The 20211-nt window shown below is 38.8% G+C and overlaps 1 protein-coding gene across 7 annotated transcripts in view; it reads right to left on the reverse strand.

Annotated features, from left to right (window-relative positions):
- Positions 1 to 20211, reverse strand: part of PDSS2 (decaprenyl diphosphate synthase subunit 2) — a 269730-nt gene that overhangs the window by 58553 nt on the left and 190966 nt on the right. For 6 of the 7 annotated variants that reach the window (XM_081828740.1, XM_081828742.1, XM_081828739.1 and 3 more), the window contains 2 exons: positions 16946 to 17119; positions 15863 to 15994 (listed from right to left, as the gene is read on the reverse strand). In XM_081828740.1, coding sequence (XP_081684866.1) covers positions 15863 to 15994; positions 16946 to 17119 — 306 coding nt within the window. Of the gene's footprint in view, positions 1 to 521; positions 4471 to 15862; positions 15995 to 16945; positions 17120 to 20211 lie in introns of those variants that run through there. The other variant, XM_081828744.1, reaches the window with a different exon arrangement.

The following is a 20211-nucleotide window of genomic DNA, read 5'->3' on the forward strand; positions in this document are numbered from 1 at the left end:
ACTTAATTTTGTATCAATTCAGGAGGCACAAAATGTCAGGCTGTCCCTGCTCTTAGTAGTGCTATAAATTTGATCACTTGGTTAAGGTGGTGACTATCAGATGGTTCCACTGTAGCGACATGTTTCCTCCTGTATAAACAGTAAGTAATCTGTGGGGCCAGGGTCTCTTCCACTTCCTTTGGCATAATTTTTACTATGTTGTATTATGTTGAAAGACCCCCACCTCCACTCCCCACCCCACCAGGGATGATAGAAAGGTGGAATTGAAAACGACATACTAGGGGTGCCTGGGTGGCTCAGTTAATCATCTGACTCTGATTTCAGCTCAGGTCACGATTTCGGGGCTGTGAGATCGAGTGAGCCCCACACAGGGCTCCACGCTCAGCATGGAGTGTGTTTGGGATTCTCTCTCTCCTTCTGCGTGCCCCCCCTGCCCCCAGCACTTTCTCTCTCTCTAAAATAAAATAAATCTTAAAAAAAAAAAAAAGACATTCTATATGGGGTCAGACTTTATTTAAAATATTTTAGTTATTAAAAATTTAAAATTGGGCGCCTGGGTGGCTCAGATAGTTAAGCGTCTGCCTTCGGCTCAGGTCATGATCTCAGGGTCCTGGGATCGAGTCCCGCATCGGGCTCCCTGCTTCTTGGGAGCCTGCTCCTCCCTCTGCCTCTCTCTCATGAATAAATAAATAAAATCTTTAAAAAAAAAAATAAAAAAAAAACTTTAAAAATTTAAAATTAACACATATACTCAAATGTATTATATATAATATCTTAACATGATAGAGACAGTCAATGTATTAATCTTTGTTGATATATCAGCTCATTTTTGTAGACTTCAGGATAAAACTCCTGCTACCTCTGCACAGAGTAAGAACTGTTCAATTTGCAAATAGGTTAGGTCTTGAGACCATTTTGTTCCTAAGTCAAATTACTACTTGAGAGAAAAGATGTTTATGTAACATTGGTCCTGACTCTTCTTGCTTCTTTATAATCTTTTAAAAAATTTATACAAAGATGCCTGCATTTTGTTTTTCTTATTTTCATAATAAGTAACTTAGAAGACACTGCTCAGGTATTAGCACCATCACAAACCACTCTAAGTTAAAATCGTGACTTGAATGTTTTCTATGACACAAAAGGCTTCTGCAACCAATGTAATATAACAAAGAATTTGGAGTTTTCAATCTGCTCTTCAAATTTTTTAGGGATCTAGATTTTCAGTGAACTACGAAGAGTTTGAACTTAATCCTGAGATGCATTATGCCACAAGGAATAGGAGTCAGTTCTTGCAGAAATGTAAAAACTAGGCTTATTCTTCTCTCTGCTCAGATATTTTATATTGACTTGTGTGTCTGTGGACATCTTCTCCCAAAATAGTTTTGTCTACACTGAAAATCCCTCTTTCTCCACTATAATATCTGCAGTTCATAGGGAGCCCTTGAGCATGTCTGTATAGATGTACTCATGACCTAGCTACTAAACTTTGTCAGTACGCAAACAGGAACTGGCTTTGATCCAAGTAATAATCCATGGCTTGTGACCAAAATTTTAGCAACAGCATTTCACAATTTGCTTAGTCTTTGAGTTCTCAAACTCCCAGCTGTCTCTTAAATTCATTTTAGGTTAAGAGATAGCTGACATTGAGGTTGATCCTGTGATCACAAGCTTCCCACCTTTTCAATTGTTCATCCTTTCTCTTGTCTCTTGCTGATTAGTATGGATTGCTCCAGCACAGGACTTTTCAAATGATGCACAAACTGGGAGCTCTACAGAATTGTTCCTGTCAAACAACTCATTTCCACAACAAGTTTGCCATTTCCTCACTACTTTCAATTCTGTTCCTGTTCTAACCAGCTCAACATTCAGCATCTTTCAACATTCTTATCTTTCAGTGTTTAACAGAAAAGGTATGTTAAAAGTGTTGAAAGTGGTATTTGTTGAAGGCTAGGAAGTTGAGGAGCTTTTGTATCTTGAGATTGCAAGGTAAGGAGAGAGGGAGAAATGATATAATTTACAATGACTTAGGGTAGACTTTTCCTTTTGGAGGTTTTAGGTCAGTTTCCAGTCTGTCTCATAAAAACAAAAACAAAAACAAAAACAAAATCCCAACAGCTGTTTCCTCAGGTAGGAAGAAGGAATGTAATGTTGTTCATAGATAAGAACATTAGAGTGGTCCTATCAGAAATTTTTATAAAACCAATTTTCCCTACTTGGATTATAAACTAATTATCTTAGAGAATTCTATTATTTTGAGGTACTTGTGCTTTATCAATCACAAGCTATTTTCATACTCTCTCATTTTATTTTGTATTGCTAGCTTGGTTACCACCCTTTCAACCAGTAGAGATAGACTTTGTTGGAGACGGTGGCAGAGAATCACCATGTATGGAATCCACATCTGTTCAGTATCAGCTCTTCAATGTTTTGAAAGCTGAGAGATTAGAAGCCTCCATAAAATGACGACCACCACAGCCCTTACAACCTGAACAGACGTCAGCTGTTGATAACACAGCTCTCCTAAATGTCCTTTTTATTTTATCACAACAAACATCCTAGTTCTGTGAAACCATTTCATCCTTGACTGCTTTAGCTTGTACCTAAAAGTATGAGTTATTTTATAAAACAAATATTATGACTACTTAAATCTTTATAGGTATATAATATGTATGTATTTCCAGCCATGTGTGTTAATATCTACATAGGTCATCTACACGCCTAAGAGTATACACATTCGGATACAAAATTTTTTTCACAAAAGGCTTTTAGAGGTTATAAAAATACAGCACAGTAGAAACCAATGGAAATGATGATTTAATCCCCTCTATAAATAATACTTCTCATTAAACATTACTTATTCTATTTCTTTTTGTGAAACAGTTAATTTGGGAGGGGCCATAGTTTCTGTTTGATCAGATGATTGTTCATTCACTAAATTCACCAGGCACCTCCCATGTGTCAGGTACTGCCTAGGCACTGGAGAAGGAGCCACGAACAGAACAGATAAAAATCTCCGCCCTCATGAAGCTTATATTCTAGGGGTTGCACAGCCTTGTTTAAATGGGCTTCACATACAATCTCCCTCTAGGACTTAGGCTCTATGAAAATAGACCAACTTTCTCTCCTGCTCACAACTGTATTCCATGTCTAGATCAGGATTAGTATAGAGCACATGGCCAATAATATCTGGGGAATGAACGCATAGATGGATAAGTGCTTTTTCTTTATATATGTTGGTTATGTCCTGTCTATTCAGGAAACTTACGAAGCCAAGTTCATCATACTCACTCCTAGTTCTAGGAAAGTTGGGTGTTTAGATTCAGAGTGCCAGGATGTAGTTAATGTGGAACCATTAGCTGATATTTGACAAATCATTTTTACCTGTATTGAACAATACCATATGTTCACTTTACTGCCCAACTGCTGTTTATAAGTAGGCTAAGGATGGAAATCTATGGAATATAAATTCAAAGAATTCATGAAAATCAAACAACAAAAAGATAGAATAGAGAAGGGTGATCTAGTAGCCTTCTCATAGACACAGCAGTTTAGTTTAATTAAGTGCCTCAACCTTGAAAGCAGTGTGTTGAAGTAGAAAGAGCCCGGAACAGACACCTCAGGACATTTCAAGAGCCACAACTCAAAGCTTAGGGTGCTAAGGACACCTTGTCTATGGAGGAAAGCAAGTGGCTAATATCTTGATGGTGACCACTCCAATAAGCACTGTGACCTCCTGGGAAGATGGGATATGCTGGGTGTCAGAAAATATGGTTTCTAGCCCATAATACATTAATACCTCCAACAATTTAAAAAATTTTCTGTGCATCTTCATTTTCTTATCTGTAAAATAAGAGTATTTACTAGACTCTATGTTCCCAAATGTTGGGCTCTCACAAATGCTGGACTGGCTATCGGAATCACATAGATAGTTTGTTAAAAACGCAGTACCCTCGCCCTGAGTTTCTGACTCATTTGAAGATCACTGGTTTAGACTGTGTCTAATGATCTTTTCAATTTATTCTTCTGTATGCATCAGGGTTTACTTCAAAGGCTAAACGAGAACAACTATATAAACTCCTTAAGTCTCAAGGAGAATGGAGTGTTATAACTTTCCCCTCTTTTTCTGACATCTGCCACTTATCATGTATATTTCTAGCAGAGCAAGATATAAAATAACTTTCTCACTGGAGCCCAAAATAGGCTGATATAAAATAAATCCAGACTGTATTTCAACAGCCAGCAGTCCTGAACCTCTTCCTGCCACACTGTTCATCTCCAGAAGCCACTGTAAATTCTCCCATACACGACAATTCCCCGTGGGCTTCATTACTAGGGTCTTTAAAAGGGATTCACTCATCTTTTTGCCTCCTGTAGGTGTGCTTCTTGTCAATCCAGGTCAGGAGAAAAGAAAGTAATTTTTCCCAGTCTTTAGCAGTTCACAGAGAATGTGTGGTTTGAACCTTGTTTTATCTTAAAAAAAAAAAAAAAATGTGAAAATAGACAAGATAGTGTGCCAGTGCTCATGACACCAGAGGCCTCCTCAGAAAACTACAGTGAACACTGTAAAACAATATTCTGTACAAAAGCAAAAAAAAAAAAAAAAAAAAGCCAGCACTCTGAGTGAGAGGATGCACAGAGGGATTAATTCCAAAGGTTTATATACCAGTCTCAGCGGACCAAAGGCAGATTCCCTGTTGGTAAGTAATGGATGTACAATACGGTCTTTTAAGAAACAAATGCTTTCTTATAAGTCAGGTAACAAAGAAGGATTGGATGACATAAATGAACTGTTCCCAATTTTCAACTACTACTATCTGGACTTGAAGGCTGGATATGGAGAAACCTTTTTCTAAAAATAGAAAACTAATATTCCACAGCAGGGAGTCCAGAAATTGCTAGAGACGGATCATCTCTACTTATCATGTTATTCTTCCCAAATGCTAGCAGCTATATTTGGGAATAACAGTCATTTTTAAAGAGAGATTCTCTTTTTAAAATTTTAAGGAAAACTACCTTTCTCCTCAAACTTTTATTTTTTTCCTCTTCAAACTTTTTAGTTTGAGGAGAGAACATCATGGACACCCATTTGCCCTCCACCCACATTAACCAATTGCTAATATTTTGTCATCTTTGCTTTCTGTTTAGATGATCATTTGCTGCTTATCTGAGAGGAAGCTGTAGACATCATGTCTCATCCCTGAATACTTCAGCATTTATCTCCTAAGAACAACGATGTTCTCCTGCATAACCACAAACCCATTATCACATCCAGCAAGTTTAACGCTTCCTATAATGTCTAAGAAGTCTGTATTCAAATGTTTCCAGTTCAATCAATAGTGTCGTTCAGAGCTGTTTTTATCCCGATCCAAGATCAAATTAGAAATCATACATTCTCTTTGGATGTCATGGCTTTTAAATCTCTTCTAATCTACAAGAGTCCCTACACAATACCTTTTCTGTCTTTCATAATACTAGCATTTTTTAAGAGTCCAGGTCAACTGCCTTGGAGAATGTCCCTTATCCTGGATTTGTCTGAGTGTTTTCTCATGATTAGATTAAACGAAAACTTTTTTTTTGGCAAGATAACTACATACATGATGCTGTATACTTCTTCATTACATCAGGAGTCATACAATATGTTTGTCTCATTATTGGTAAAACTAAGTTTGTTCACTGCTTCCCTTTGTATTTAATAAGTAATCTGTGGGACGCTTTGAATCCATGTGACTATTTGATTCCCTTCTAACCATTCATCCAATTGTCTTAACCCATCATCCATTAATAATCCTTGTTTGAGTAAAAGATTACTTTGGTGGCTGCAAAAACAATGACACTTTAAAGGTCAATACATTATATGTTAAAAAAAAAAAAAGAAGAAGATAGCAGGAAGGGAAGAAAGAAGGGGCGGAAATCGGAGCGGGAGATGAACCATGAGAGACTATGGACTCTGAGAAACAAACTGAGGGTTCTAGAGGGGAGGGGGGTGGGGGATGGGTTAGCCTGGTGATGGGTATTAAAGAGGGCACGTACTGCATGGAGCACTGGGTGTTATACGCAAACAATGAATAATGGAACACTACATCAAAAACTAATGATGTAATGTATGGTGATTAACATAATAATAAAAAAATAAATAAGATAAAATTAAAAAATTTAAAAAAAGGTCTTTTGCAGGAATATCACTGGCTCCTTTAGAGAAGACAGGTGTTACTGAAAATAAATTCTCTGTGCATTTGTATTGGTATGAAGAGGTGGAGTTTAATTTATACATGAATGAAAAGGTTTATATGGGAACAGAGGAAGGGAGGAAGGGTAGGACCTCCATCCTCATCCTAGAATGGTTTGGGTAGTGTATGAGGATTTAGAAAGCTTACAAATCAGGGGCACCTGGGTGGCTCAGTTGGTTAAGTGTCTGCCTTCAGCTCAGTTCATGATCCCAGAGTCCTGGGATGGAGCCCTGTGTTGGACTCCCTGCTCAGCGGGGAATCTGCTTCTCCCTCTTCCACTGCCCCTTCTCCTGCTTGTGCTCTCTCTCTCTCTCAAATAAATCTTTAAAAAAAAAAAAAAGCTTACAAATCAGAATCTATTAGATCTGCTAGCCCCAAAGTTTAAGCAGTTGAATTTTGGTTTGGTAGGAGAAGCAGGCCTTGTACCAACCCAGCTTTCCAGTTACAAAGCGGGAAAGGTATCAGAATAGAAAGGAACAGGGCAGGCTTCTTTGTGATCCTGATCATTCTTGCCCATTAGTAAGATAGCACAGAAGGCATCTGCAAGGAAGTCAACACCATTTAGAACTGGACTTCTCGGGAACCTGATGTTACTTTCGTTTTCACCTGGGAAAGCTAATCTTTGGAGGGAAATGTGAATGTTCAAGGATTAGCTTTTTTGTATTCTCTTCCTCTGGCTAACTGGGAAAAGAGGAAGCAACAGACAAGTGCACAGAAGGTCATGGTGTCCAATTATAAAAAAGAGGAGGATAGGGGCGACTGGGTGGCTCAGACGGTAAGCATCCGACTCTTGATCTCGGCTCACGTCATGATCTCACGGTTGTGGGATCGAGCCCCAAGCTGAGCTTGGTGCTCAGTGTGGAGTTTGCTTGAGATTCTCTCTCTCCCTCTCTCTCTCTCTGCCCCTCTCCTTGCTCACACACTTTCTCAAAATAAACAAATAAAACCTTTACAAAATAAAAAAATAAAAAAAGAGGAAGGGCTTGTGTTATCTACATAATACATTTTTCTTTATTCAGAAGTCTTGTCATCCTTTTGCAAACCTTTTTTTCTTGCTGTGCTTTCTTGGAATCTGGAAGAGACATGAAATTTAAAATTTCAAACACAGACAGAATCTACCCAGATTGCAGAAAGGCCATGAGCAAGGAAATCAGGCTGAACATGGAATTGAGTTGTTTCCTCCAGTGGCCAGGTTCCAATGTGATGGCCACCAACCTTGATGGTGCACCTCAAGCTCACGATGTCAAAAACCAAACTTATACCAGTTTTTCCACTTAACTTTTCTATTTCTATTAATGGCACGATTGTTCCTGTAATCCAAATTCAAAATCCTGGTTTTGGCCTCTGCCTGCCCTTCCCCAGTACACACCTACCAGCTTCTCCCTATCATACCAATTTTCAGGCCCTGTACATTTTCTCCCTGAAATGCATTTTTTTTGCCCCCAAAGATTTTATTTTAAGTAATCTCTACATCCAAGGTAGGGCTTGAACTCACAACCCCAAGATCAAGAGTCGCATGCTCTACCAACTGAGCCAGCCAAGCGCCCCTCTCTGAAGTGAGTTTTACACCTAACCGCCTTCTTGTCACCAACACTCTGATCGGTACTTTTCTCCCGAACTTATCAACAGGTTCCCCAAAACTTTCTAACCGATCTCCTTCTTTCTACTATTTCCTTGTTCCTTTGTCCTTTAGGATGTAGCCAGACATAGCTCTCTAAAACACATTTCAGACCTTGGCATTACCCGGTTCAAAGACTTTCAGTGTCTGCTCCCTGACCTGAATCAAGTTCGTTTTCTGCAAGCAAACATCCAGAGTCTTACTATTTTAAAGAGTATAATTCAGGGGCACTGAGTACATTCAGAATGTTGTGCAACCATCAACACTATCTAGTTCCAGAACATTTTTGTCATACTGTAGCACGTATCAATACTTCATTCCTTTTTACATCTGGATAATATTCCATTGTATGGACATACTATATTTTGTTTATCCATTCATCATTTGATGGACGTTGGGTTGTTTCCACTTCTTGGCTCTTGTAAACGTTGTTCTTCTGAACATTCATGTACATGTTTTTGTTTGAACCAAAGTCTTTAAACATAGGCATTACGTACTATTTCAGAGCAATTCTTTGCCTGTCCCTATACTGCCCTATATTTTTCACATTCGATCCAAACGATAATACGTGTATTTCTTTGAATACAGTACACTTGCCCATCTGCATTCCTTTTTCATGACTTCTGTTGCCTAGGAAGCCTCCCATTCCCATCTTTGCCATCGAGATCTGCTTCTTCAAGGACCCTCTCAGATATCACCAATTTCTCAAATCATTTCTTGACTTTCCTCTGTGCTGTCTAAGTGACATCATTACAGTATTCCTTGTATTTGTGTTTCTTTTATCCCCTCTTTAAGAGGCCACAGACAACCTACAGGCAATTTACTGCTCTATCTCCTGTAGTCAAGCACTTTGTTTCCTTAAATATAACAGAAAACTTTAAGAAATATTTTAATTTAGGAGATATCTAGAGCCATTTCGGTCTTTGTGGTCTCATATATAGTCCCTTCAAATGCCCACACTGTCCACCCTCTATGATAGAGAGTGTCAATATTATTCCTTTTGAAACAACTCAAAATAAATAATTAGAAGAATATCAGGTAGCATTAATGAAGACTCTTTGTGCATTCTTTTGGTTAAGAATATACATGTGTTATGTTTATGTACACCAGCCTCGACCAGCAATCTCTGCTTCACGTTTTGAATAAGAAGTAACAGCAGGATACCTAGGCATGAGTTGTAGCTTAGCATTGGTAAAATGTAGTTCACTTAAGGTAGTTTATGGCCGGTTACGACAGTGTCAGAATGTCACAAGACTAAGTGACATTTCAGTACTTTCAGAAACAGCCAGGAAAATATAATCATAATTCCTATCTCTTCAGTGACTTATAATGGCAGCAGAAAACTAGAAGGATCATTAAAAATAAAGCTTGCTGACCTGCAATAGCCTCTGGACTCCCTGAGAGAGTCAGAGCTCTGTGGTTCTCTGAAGGATTCTACTTTCTTTTATTAGGAATCAAAATGGTAACTGAGTAATGACTTCACCTCCCTAGGGTGAATCACCCATTCACTCAGTATTTTTACCTGATCATTATTTTTCAGCGGCTACAAATTTAAATTTAAAATTAAGATAGAATTTAGTATGGAAACATTGTTCAACAAATATTTTTCAGCTGTTTCAGTTCTGGCCTGGTGCTCTTAACTGCCTCTTACAAAAGGGGTGTGTGTGTGTGTGTGTGTGTGTGCACAAGCACACAAGTGCACCTGCCTGCTTACAGGTGTGATGGAAGACAGCTACCTAAGCTATCTAATCTTAAGACTTCGGGAGTTGAAGAGGAGGTAGCAGGGCCTGATATGAAAAATTCCTGAAGTTTCTTCTTCCTGGCTTCACAAGGATGTTGAATGGGCACTACGGGTATGTGATCTCCTCTTTCCTTCCCTGTCTAGTCATTAATCTCACTCTCTCCAAGCAGGAAATCGAAAGGGTAGATGGGACACAAACCTGTCTGAGTAGAGCAGGGAAGTAATTTTACATGTGATAATAAGAAATCATAGGTGACTTCCACATTGGGAGCAAGACTTTTCCATTTCTCAGTGTCAAAACTAGGATTAAGCTTCTAATAGAGATTAATATTTTTCTTATAATGCATTTCTTACCTAAGAGACCTATTGCTTAGACTTATTTGAGAGCTGAAAGGGACCTCAGAATGATCTAGTTCAACAGCATCATTTTAAAGAAAATAATAACAAGGACATGAAAGACTGTGATTAAAGTTATACAGATGCTAACCGAGTCCAAACTAGAATCCAGGTCTTCCAAAACCTGGTCCTCTATGGGCCATTTCTGCTATACCAACTTGACTTTCTATTTAACAAAACAGAGCTGCCATCCAACAGCCTACCTCTGTGAAAACCATACCACACATACTTTTCTGACAAATATTAACTGGATGACTATTCCAAGTAAGTCACTATGCCAGGTGCCATAGGTAATTCAAAGGTGAATTCACTGTTATCCTTAAAGATGCTGAAATAAAATTCAGCACCTGGGGAGGAAAGGGTCACAAAAATGCAGTGGAGGTAAATATCAGGAAAAACAGGAAAGAGAGTACTAGAACTAATTTCAGGATTAACAAGCAACCTCCTTGAGATTTAGGATAGAATGTCCCTCTCGAGTATTTTGCTAATTGTGTCCCCTAACTCTGACAAGGGGGCATTCACAGAACAACATTATCATCATCTAGAGCTTTATATAAACATTAATATTATAATTTAGAAGATTAAAATAAACTCAAGTAAGGAGCCTTTAACCTGAGGAATGTTTCCCCTTGCGTGACAAAAACCAACTTCCTAGTTCTTATTTGTTGCAGATGGATGAATCTTCTCTTCACGGTGATCCTGTTCATGACTCAGACAGGAAGATATAAGAAGGGCCTGAAGCTACTGGAGAAAACCACAGCGGCCTGGCGGGGCTGTGAGATGGGCAATAAACTGCCAGTCTTTCCTGAAGGATGAGGATCTAGATAGTATCACAGGGATCCTAGGTTGGTGGGCAGGACATCATCTGCTCACAGACAACATCTCGGCTGGGTTTACTGACCTCTGGACAAGATCTATTTGATTTGAATTACTGACTAAGGCATTGGCTATTTGGACTAGATATCCCCGTGAAAAGTTAAAATCAAGTTGGAGATAGTGATTTGGGAATATTTTACCAGTTGTTTAGGAAATCCTGGATTCTCATGTTGTCTACATTTATGACTTTGTATGCTTGCAAAGAAACTAAAAATTAAATATGTCCCTTCTCTGTGAAGTTTCTTTAAAATTCACATCTCCGATACATATATATATATGAATATATGTAAATAGCCAAGGAAGAGTTGGTAGCTTCCATTCAACATATTTAGCTGGATCTTTTCAACCAAAATGTAAATCTGCAATGTATTCTAATGTAACCCAATTAGAGCTACTAACACCATCTGTATATATATTTTTGGTTCAGCTGTCAAAAAACACACAAATACACCCCAGGAATACAATATTCAATAGTTGTATGATATTTCATTGTACCATACTTCATTTAACCTTTTTCCTATTTTTTTTTTAAGATTTTATTTATTTATTTGAGAGAGAGAGAGAGAAGGAATGGGATAGTGGCAGAGGGAGAGGAAGAAGCAGGCTCCCCACTGAGCAGGGAGCCTGATGCCGTGGCTCAATCCCAGGACTCCAGGATCACCACCTGAGCCAAAGGCACATGCTTAACCAACTGAGCCATCCAGGTGCCCCCTTCTTCCTATTTTTAAATGAACTAATTTTCACTTTTTTCCTTTTAGAGTTACTATTTTAGTGCATATTTTAATAGGTAAGTCTTTGTTCACATCTGATCTTTTTTGGAGGATAGATTATTAGAAGTGGAATTACTACAGCAAACAATATGCAGTTTTAAATTATATGTTTTTAAATAAAAGCAAACACATGTATTTAAAAAGCCAACTTTAAGGGACACCTGGGTGGCTCAGTCAGTTAAGCGTCTGCCTTTGGCTCAGGTCATGATCCTGGGATCCTGGGATCGAGCCTCACATCGGGCTCCCTGCTCAGCAAGGAGTCTGCTTCTCCTTCTGCCCTTCCCCCTGCTCATGCTCGCGCTCTCTCAAATAAATATATAAAATCTTAAAAAAAAAATAAAAGAAAAAGCTAACTTTAAGACTTCTAACAAAACAACCTAGTACTCCCCAGACCCTAACAAAACAACCTAGCACTCCCCAGAGCCTATCTGTTCTGTGTCCCTCTGTTTAGCTGTTTGTTCTGCTGTTTACCTTCAAACAGTGCTTTTCCTTGATTTTAAATTTCAGACATTATTTATTGATTCTACCATGAAAGGAATAATTACATTTCTTATATGATGAAACATATTCTTTTTCTCTCTCCTCCTCCCATTGATTACACTCTTTGGCTTCAATCAATATTCTGTATTTATATTTTTATGCTGTATAAATATTATTCTCTAAGCCACGAAGAGTATTATGTTGTATGTCCTTTCTTATACATTTAAAGTTTTTTCACAACAGCTAATAACTGCTTATCTTAATCCATATGTTTAGTGTGGCTGTTTTAAAACCTGGCCCAAAATTCTTTGACCTTTTTCCCATTGCTAGGTGAGTCTACAAACTGTTCTTGATTGTGGGTGGGCTTGTGAGTGTTTGATAAGAGTCGATGGAAATGACTCTGTGTGACTTCTGAGGCTGGTCATAGAAGAAGATGCAGTTTCCACCTTGTTTGCTGGAACATTTGTGTTTGGAGTTCTAGGCTGGCAAGTAAGAAATCTGACTATTCTAAGGCTGCCATTCTGCAAGGAAGCCAAGCTAAATGGAGGAACCATGTGTGAGCACTCTGGTTGGTCCAGCAACATGGTCTTGACATCCCAGCCCAGGTGCCAGTGTGAGCTGAGTCTCCAGATGATTCCAGTGCCCAGCACTGCTGAGTCACCTCCAGCCTGTGGGTCATTCCAGCTGAGGCCCCAGACGTTATAGAGTAGTCATCTCTGTGTGCTGTCCAAACTCCTGACTCAAAATTCAAGAACATAATTACATGGTTATTTTAAACAGCAACACTTAGTTTTCCATGTATCTATTGTTAATTTGTCTTTAATTCTCAACACGGTCAGGGCGCCTGGGTGGCTCAGTAGGTTAAGTGTCTGCCTTCAGCTCAGGTCATGATCTCGGGGTCCTGGGATCGAGCCCTGCGTTTGGCTCTCTGCTCAGTTAGGAGTCTGCTTCTCCTTCTCTTTCTGTCCCTTCCCCCATTCATGCTCTCTCTCTCAAATAAATTAAAAAATATATATATATTTTTTTGAAGATTTTATTTATTTATTTGACAGAGACAGACACAGTGAGAGAGGGAACACAAGCAGGGGGAGTGGGAGAGGGAGAAGCAGGCTTCTCACTGAGCAGGAAGCCCAATGCGGGGCTCGATCCCAGGACCCTGGGATCATGACCTGAGCCAAAGGCAGACGCTTAACGACTGAGCCACCCAGGCGCCCCAATAAATAAAATCTTAAAAAAAAAATCCTCAATATGGTCAAGCACATTAGTTCCATTGTTTTCCTTAGAAAAATTTCTCCTAGAGATCTCTGTCCTCTTGTTCCAATCTGGACTGGAGGCATACCCATCAGCCTAGGACGAGCTTGGAGGAGAGACAGTGTGGCATGTCACTTGTTACTGAAGGATGTGAGCCCTGTGGCAAGGCTGCCTGGGTTTGCATCCTGGCTCCACTACTCGCTGGCTGTGTGACTGTGTGCAAGTTAATTTCTCATGCCTCAGGCTCCTCATTAGTAGAGTGCTTGGCACACAGTAAGTGCTCTTATTGTTGGCATTATTATTGTTTATTATTCTTCCTTTCATGTTGTCCCGGGAATTCCCACTGCCTCCAGCTTATGTCTGGATCCCCTAGTTCCTAGGTTCCATGTCTTTCTCTTTCTTGGTTACTTCCTTGTCTTAATAAAACACATCACCCAAAATACATCTCTTGAAAAAAGATGCTTGGGAGGTAAAGTTTTTCGAGACTTTGTGTATCTGTTTTGAATTGTCTTTATTTAACACCACACTTGATAATCTGACAGTCATAAAAGTTTAAGTTGGAAAAAAATTTTCTCTTTGAATGTTGAAGCTGTTAGTCCATTGTCTTGAAGCTTTCAGTGTCACTACTGGGAGGCCTTTCTGATTCTCGATCCTTTGTAGGGTAGGTTTTTCTTTTTCTTCCTAGAAGTATTAGGTTCTCTTTTCATCCCCATTGTTTCAAAATGTGATAATGATGAGACTTGGTGTGAGTCTTTTAAAATTAATTATTTAGGGCACTATTTCAATTTGGAAACTTAGGTCCTTCAATTCTCAGGACTTTTCTTTACAATTTTTTGTTGTTAATTTTCTCACCTCCATTTTCGGTTTTCTCTCTCTGGGACTCCTAATAAATATAGGATCTGTCGAATTGGTTCTCTAATTTTCTTATCTTTTCTGTTGACTTTTTGTTCAACTTTCTGGGAAATTTTCTCATTTGTATCTTCTATTCTTCTGATTTAAAAAAACTGCTTTCATATTTTTATATTTTATGATTCTGATTTCTTATTCTTGGATTGTCCCTTTTTATGTATCACATGTTCTTATTTCATGAATTTAATTTCTTTTCTCATTGAGTAGATTGATTATAGTGCTTTTGGAATGTTGTTCTTTCTTCACTGGTCTGTTTCCTCCAAGTTCTGTTTTCATCAGTTTGCTTTTGACTCATTCCCTCATGGCACAGGCTTTTCTCAAATTCCAGGGGTCTGGGGCGCCTGGGTGGCTCAGTTGGTTAAACGACTGCCTTCGGCTCAGGTCATGATCCTGGAGTCCCGGGATCGAGTCCCGCATCGGGCTCTCTGCTCAGCAAGGGGTCTGTTTCTCCCTCTGACCCTCTTCCCTCTCGTGCTCTCTGTCTCTCATTCTCTCTCTCTCAAATAAATAAATAAAATCTTTAAAAAAAAAAAAAAATTCCAGGGGTCCTCTATTACCTACTCTATTTCAGTTGGATATTCTGTGCACTTGGATACTCTGAGGCTTGTCAACTGGTGGGCCTCCCTGTAGGAGGCCTGGTCAGGGATATGACACAAGGGAGCCCCAAGCACCAAGGTCCATAGGTCTTTTCCCCTTCGGCTTGACAGTTTCCCCAGAAATGAATCCTCTCATTTTCTACCAGGTGAATATGAGGGATTTTAAGCTGGCTGATGGCATTTTGAAAGCCAATAAGGGAAGAGGGTTAGCAGAGGGAAAATCTTATCATTCCAAAAGCGGATATCATGTAGGCTCTCTTTGCTTTAAGCATGGCTGCCATCCCCACCCTCAGCTGTGTAGGCACACAGTTCCCCAAGTCCAGTCTCACATTAACCCAATCGATTAGAACCACAAAGCTAAATAAACTCCATGAAGTTTTAGGTAAAAGGTCAATACTTTATCATTCTAGAATTCCTGGATTAAAAGAAAATTAAAAAAAAAATTCCTTCTCATCTTTTATACCTTCTCTCCTGCAAAAAAGTAGGAAATTCACCCAATATAAGCCCCTTTTCCCCTCTGACTTTACCATGCTTTTTTTCTTTGATAATACCTCAGAATTGGAATATTCAGGGTCCAAGTTTGTTTTAAAATAACCCAATGAGCTGACAGACGGAGCTTCTGGAATTCTGCAGCTTGTGCTAGAGTCTGCAGATGGGAAATTGCCGTCAGTTAAAGGGTGGTGCTATTATCATAGCCCAATTTTTGAAAGCCTTTAGGGAAAAAAAAAAAAAAATCCTCTGAGTTAATTAGCATCCATCACAGGAACTGGTTTTGTGTTGCAGTATTCTAAGAACTCAGATAATAAGAAAACAGTATTTCAATCCCTAACTTTTAACTAACATTTGCCTCTTAAAAATGCAGATTATAAAGTAAGAATGTTACCTGTTATATGAAAATGCTCTTATATGGCTTAGCTCATCATGAAATATCAATTATGTTCCAAAATCAACTAAATACTACTCTACTGATACCTAAGATAGGAATAATTTTGTTTTACCTCTCCAATCTGCTTAATCCACAAATCTCTTCCAAGAAACTCCTGATGTAAGACTATAGGAGCTGAGTTTAGATTAAAAGCCATGGAGTCACTGGTCTTTTCTTTAATAAAAGGCTGGAGATCAGAATTTATCTAGGAGAAGTAGTCAAAAGAATTAAATTAGTAAAATGCATACATACTAGTACGTTTTAGTCATTTCAGAAAGCACCAGTTAATGCAGTGAAAAATGAAGCTAAAGGAATACAGCTTTTAGATGAACTCTAATAAGCAAAAGAACAGTTCATATGATTAACAATAACCTTTAAAATTCTTTAAAATAATTTTTCCCTGACACATTTCCTCTTCTATCTGGCAGCAGACTTTGTTTTACTTTTTAAGTTAAAGCAATAATTTAAATAAAGTTTTAGTAAATGTAATTGCTTAATATTAAATATTAAATTTAAGATTTAATAAAATATATCAAAACTCATCTGGAGATATTTTACGTATCTGTAACATATGTATATATTTTCTCCTCTCTCAAGAGCTATTTAAGTAACATTTAAGAAATATGTGTCAAATGGAATTTTTAAGTTACATATATACAGAGACAGCAATATAACAGCTAACCTGAAACTTTTTATATTTCATAATGTCCATTCAAAAGAGTCAATTATTAGAATTAAAGCTTTCAATTTTACTCAGTTTATTTCTAAATCTCCTAACTTTCCATAATTTGTTTTACCTAAGAAACTGTACATAAGGGAACTGTAACAAAAATGCAAATATACTTTCATTCTGTAAATGGCAACATTACATGTTATTTAATAATTTGTAAGAGTTCTCTTAAGAACCCTTTCAGGTAGTAAGAAAAGACAAGCATCATAAATACGGTGTAAGTTGTCGCTTTCTATCAGAGTTACACAGTACTTACCAATCATACTGTTTATATTATGTAACAATCACCATCGATGGCTGATAGATTTTAAGTGCACAATAAACATTTTTTTTTGAGATATAAAAGCAGCTTATTAAACGGCAAGAAGTTTCTTATGTATCCTTTTAGCTATTTAAGTACTGGAAAAAGAGAAAATGTGCAAATACCTTATGACTCATGGCCATGTGCTTCCCATACTGAAATGCCATATCCTGAACGTCAGCATCATGCTTTGCTAATTCCATGGCAGCTTGGCAGCTCTTTGCTAATAAGGCTCCATGGGAGAGAAAAGTCTGTTTCTTCCAAGTCGATATTCCAATATCTTCTGTGATATGATTTTCCTAAAAAAAAATGCAACAAAGCCAGGATTTTACAAAAATGCTTTAGGAGTAATTTAATTGTTTTGGCTTGTGAAGAATAGAAGAGTTAAGAAATGAACTATTTTAAAACACTCAGGCTATTGCATTAAGACAGAACTAAAAGAAGCTAAACCCTAGTGCTACCTAAAGGGAGCTAAGGAGGTGGGAACTGCTGTTCTAGGGTAATGGCGGGAAAAATATAAGAAATGCTGAAGTACTAGACACTTCTATTAAAATTTATTTGTAGGATAAGGCAAAATTAGAAACTTGCACCCCCAAACTAACTCCTTTCTATATTCACATAAGTTCTTGAGTGCTGGTATTCCAAAACACCAGAAGCTTATTGCCTTTAACTTATGTGGAAATGTCAAGGGCATAATGAAGAAACTGCATTCTCTTAGAAACAGTTAAATATGGGGCGCCTGGGTGGCTCAGTTGGTTAAGCGACTGCCTTCGGCTCAGGTCATGATCCTGGAGTCCCGGGATCGAGTCCCGCATCAGGCTCCCTGCTCAGCGGGGAGTCTGCTTCTCCCTCTGACCCTCCTCCCTCTCAGGCTCTCTCTCATTCTCTCTCTCTCAAATAAATAAATAAAATCTTTAAAAAAAAAAAACAGTTAAATAAAAAAATCACAGAGGAGGTAACCCATTAAAATGGAGTATGACTGGATCCATTATCCATCCAAATTTATTCCCATAAGAAGAAACAAGTACATAAGGGAGTATAGAAGTGTAGTTTATTTAATTTATCTTCTTAAATTATGAAAATCATTTTAGTATCTATAAGTGTATACATACCTACTACCTCTAGACCAGTGATGTCCAATAAAAATATAATGTAAGCATATGCAATTTAAAATTTGCTAGTAGTTACATTAAAAAAAGTGAAAAGAAACAGGTGAAATTAATCTTAATGACGTATTTTATCTATCTCAATATATCTAAAATATTATTTCAACATATAATCAATATAAAATTGAGATATTTTTATTTTTTTATGCTAAGTTTTCAAAATCAGTGAGTATTTTACACTTAGAGCACATCACTAGCCACATTTCAAGTGCTCAGTAGGTACAAGGAGCTAGAGGCTGACCTACCAGACCAGTCTGCTCTAGGCAGGTGGCTCCCTGAGGATAAGAATGATGAACAAAGTACATAAAACAATGTTCACTTTATGGTATTTCTTTGAAACTTCAAGCAAACTAAAATCCATCCAGAAGGATTAAGTAACTCAAACACTTTCTTCCTGCTACCCATACCATAATCGTTTTCCTTCCATCATTCTTTGAGGACAAAATAAAAAAATAATAAGAAAACAGGACCATGAGAAAGTCAGCTCAGATCTAGCCCTACTTCTTTCACCATGCTGAAGGGCACCTTCAGCCCACTGGTCAGATCAAATTCTCAGCTTCATTTTATTTATCATGCCTTTAAACAAAAAGGAAGTTCCACTTATGGCAACAGTTACAAGTATGCAACATAACACTGTGTAATAATAAAAAAGGCCACCCAAGGGAGAAGCAGTGCATAAAGTATTTTATAAAACATTAGGCATGAATAATAACACATTTAATTTTAAGTATTTGAGAATGTATTTTTAAGTGAGCAAAGCTAATATACCATATTAATAAATCAAAGATAGAAACCATATTATCTCTCCATATATACTAAATGGCATTTGACAAAATTCAACTCCGATTCCTGAGGGGGGAAAGAAAACCTAAATAAAATAGGAACAGAGGGGGTGGAGCAAGATGGCGGAGGAGTAGGAGACCTGGATTTCGTCTCCTCTCAGGAATTCAGCTGGATAGGGATCAAACCATTCTGAACACCTACAAACTCAACAGGAGATCGAAGAAAAGAAGAGCAACAACTCTCTCATCAGAAAAGCGACCACTTTCTGGAAGGTAGGACGTGCGGAGAAGTGAATCAGAGGTGATATTTGGGAGGACAGACGGCGGGGGAGGGACCTCTGTCAGCCGCTTCTGGCAAGTGATAGAGCCGCGGAGCACAAAATTGGAACTTTTAGAAGTCTGCTCCATTGAGGGACGTCAGTCCGGTGGCTAAGCGGGGGGTGGAACCCTCGCGGGACAGTGTGGTCTCAGGACCCTCGGGGTCACAGAAAGACCGGGGGTGCCTGAGTGTGGCAGAGCTCCCAGGTAACGGAGCAGGGAAGCCGGCTGCAGAGGCGGAGCCCAGGCGTGGGCTCTCAGCTTGGGGTTGTCATAAACCGTGATCCACGGCACAGTCGGGCCACTGCTCCTCCATCAGGGACCCCACAAGCGGCAGAACCGGGGAGACTCACCTTCCTTCCCCGGGAGGAGCCGCGCGGGAGTGCACCGCAGGGATCTGCTGGGTTTGGAGACTCCACATGGGGTCGGGTGCCAGAGATAGAAACACTCGGTCATAGGCCGGGTGAGCATGGAGTGCGGCCGGAGACAGGGGAGACGGGAGTGACTGACTGCTTTTCTCTGGGGGCTCACTGAGGAGCGGGGCCGAGTTCTTGGCTCCTCCGAGGCGGAGATTGGGAGGCCGCCATTTTCACTCTCCGCCTCCAAAGCTGTACGGACAGCTCATAGGGAACAAAAGCTCTGGAGAGCAACCCAAGCAGATTACTTAGCCTGGACAGGGCAAGGGCGGGGCAATTCCGCCTCCGGCAAAGACTTTTGGAAACCATGGCAACAGGCCCCTCCCCCAGAAGATCAGCCAGAACAGCCAGCCAAGACCAAGTTCACCGATCAATGAGAACGGCAGAACTCCAGCGCTCGGGGAATACTACACATAGAATTCATGGCTTTTTTACCATGATTCTTTAGTCTTTCAAAGTTAATTTTTTTTAACTGTCTTTTTTTCTTTTTTTCTTCTTTTCAATATTTCTTTTTCCCTTTTTCAACCAACATCTTATCAATCCCTTTTTTAAAAAAACATTTTTATTTTTCATTTTTAGAGTCATATTCTATCCCTTCATAGTAGTTACCCATATTTTTGGCATATATATAGAGGTTGTTCTCTCCTTAAAATTTTGAGATAGTTTCTTCTAACAGATCAAAATATACCCTAAATCTCTAGTATATGTT

The sequence above is a fragment of the Leptonychotes weddellii genome, chromosome 8 (genome assembly GCF_054177405.1).
Source record: "Leptonychotes weddellii isolate Sample4059 chromosome 8, ASM5417740v2, whole genome shotgun sequence".
In the NCBI taxonomy this organism is placed as follows: domain Eukaryota; kingdom Metazoa; phylum Chordata; class Mammalia; order Carnivora; family Phocidae; genus Leptonychotes; species Leptonychotes weddellii.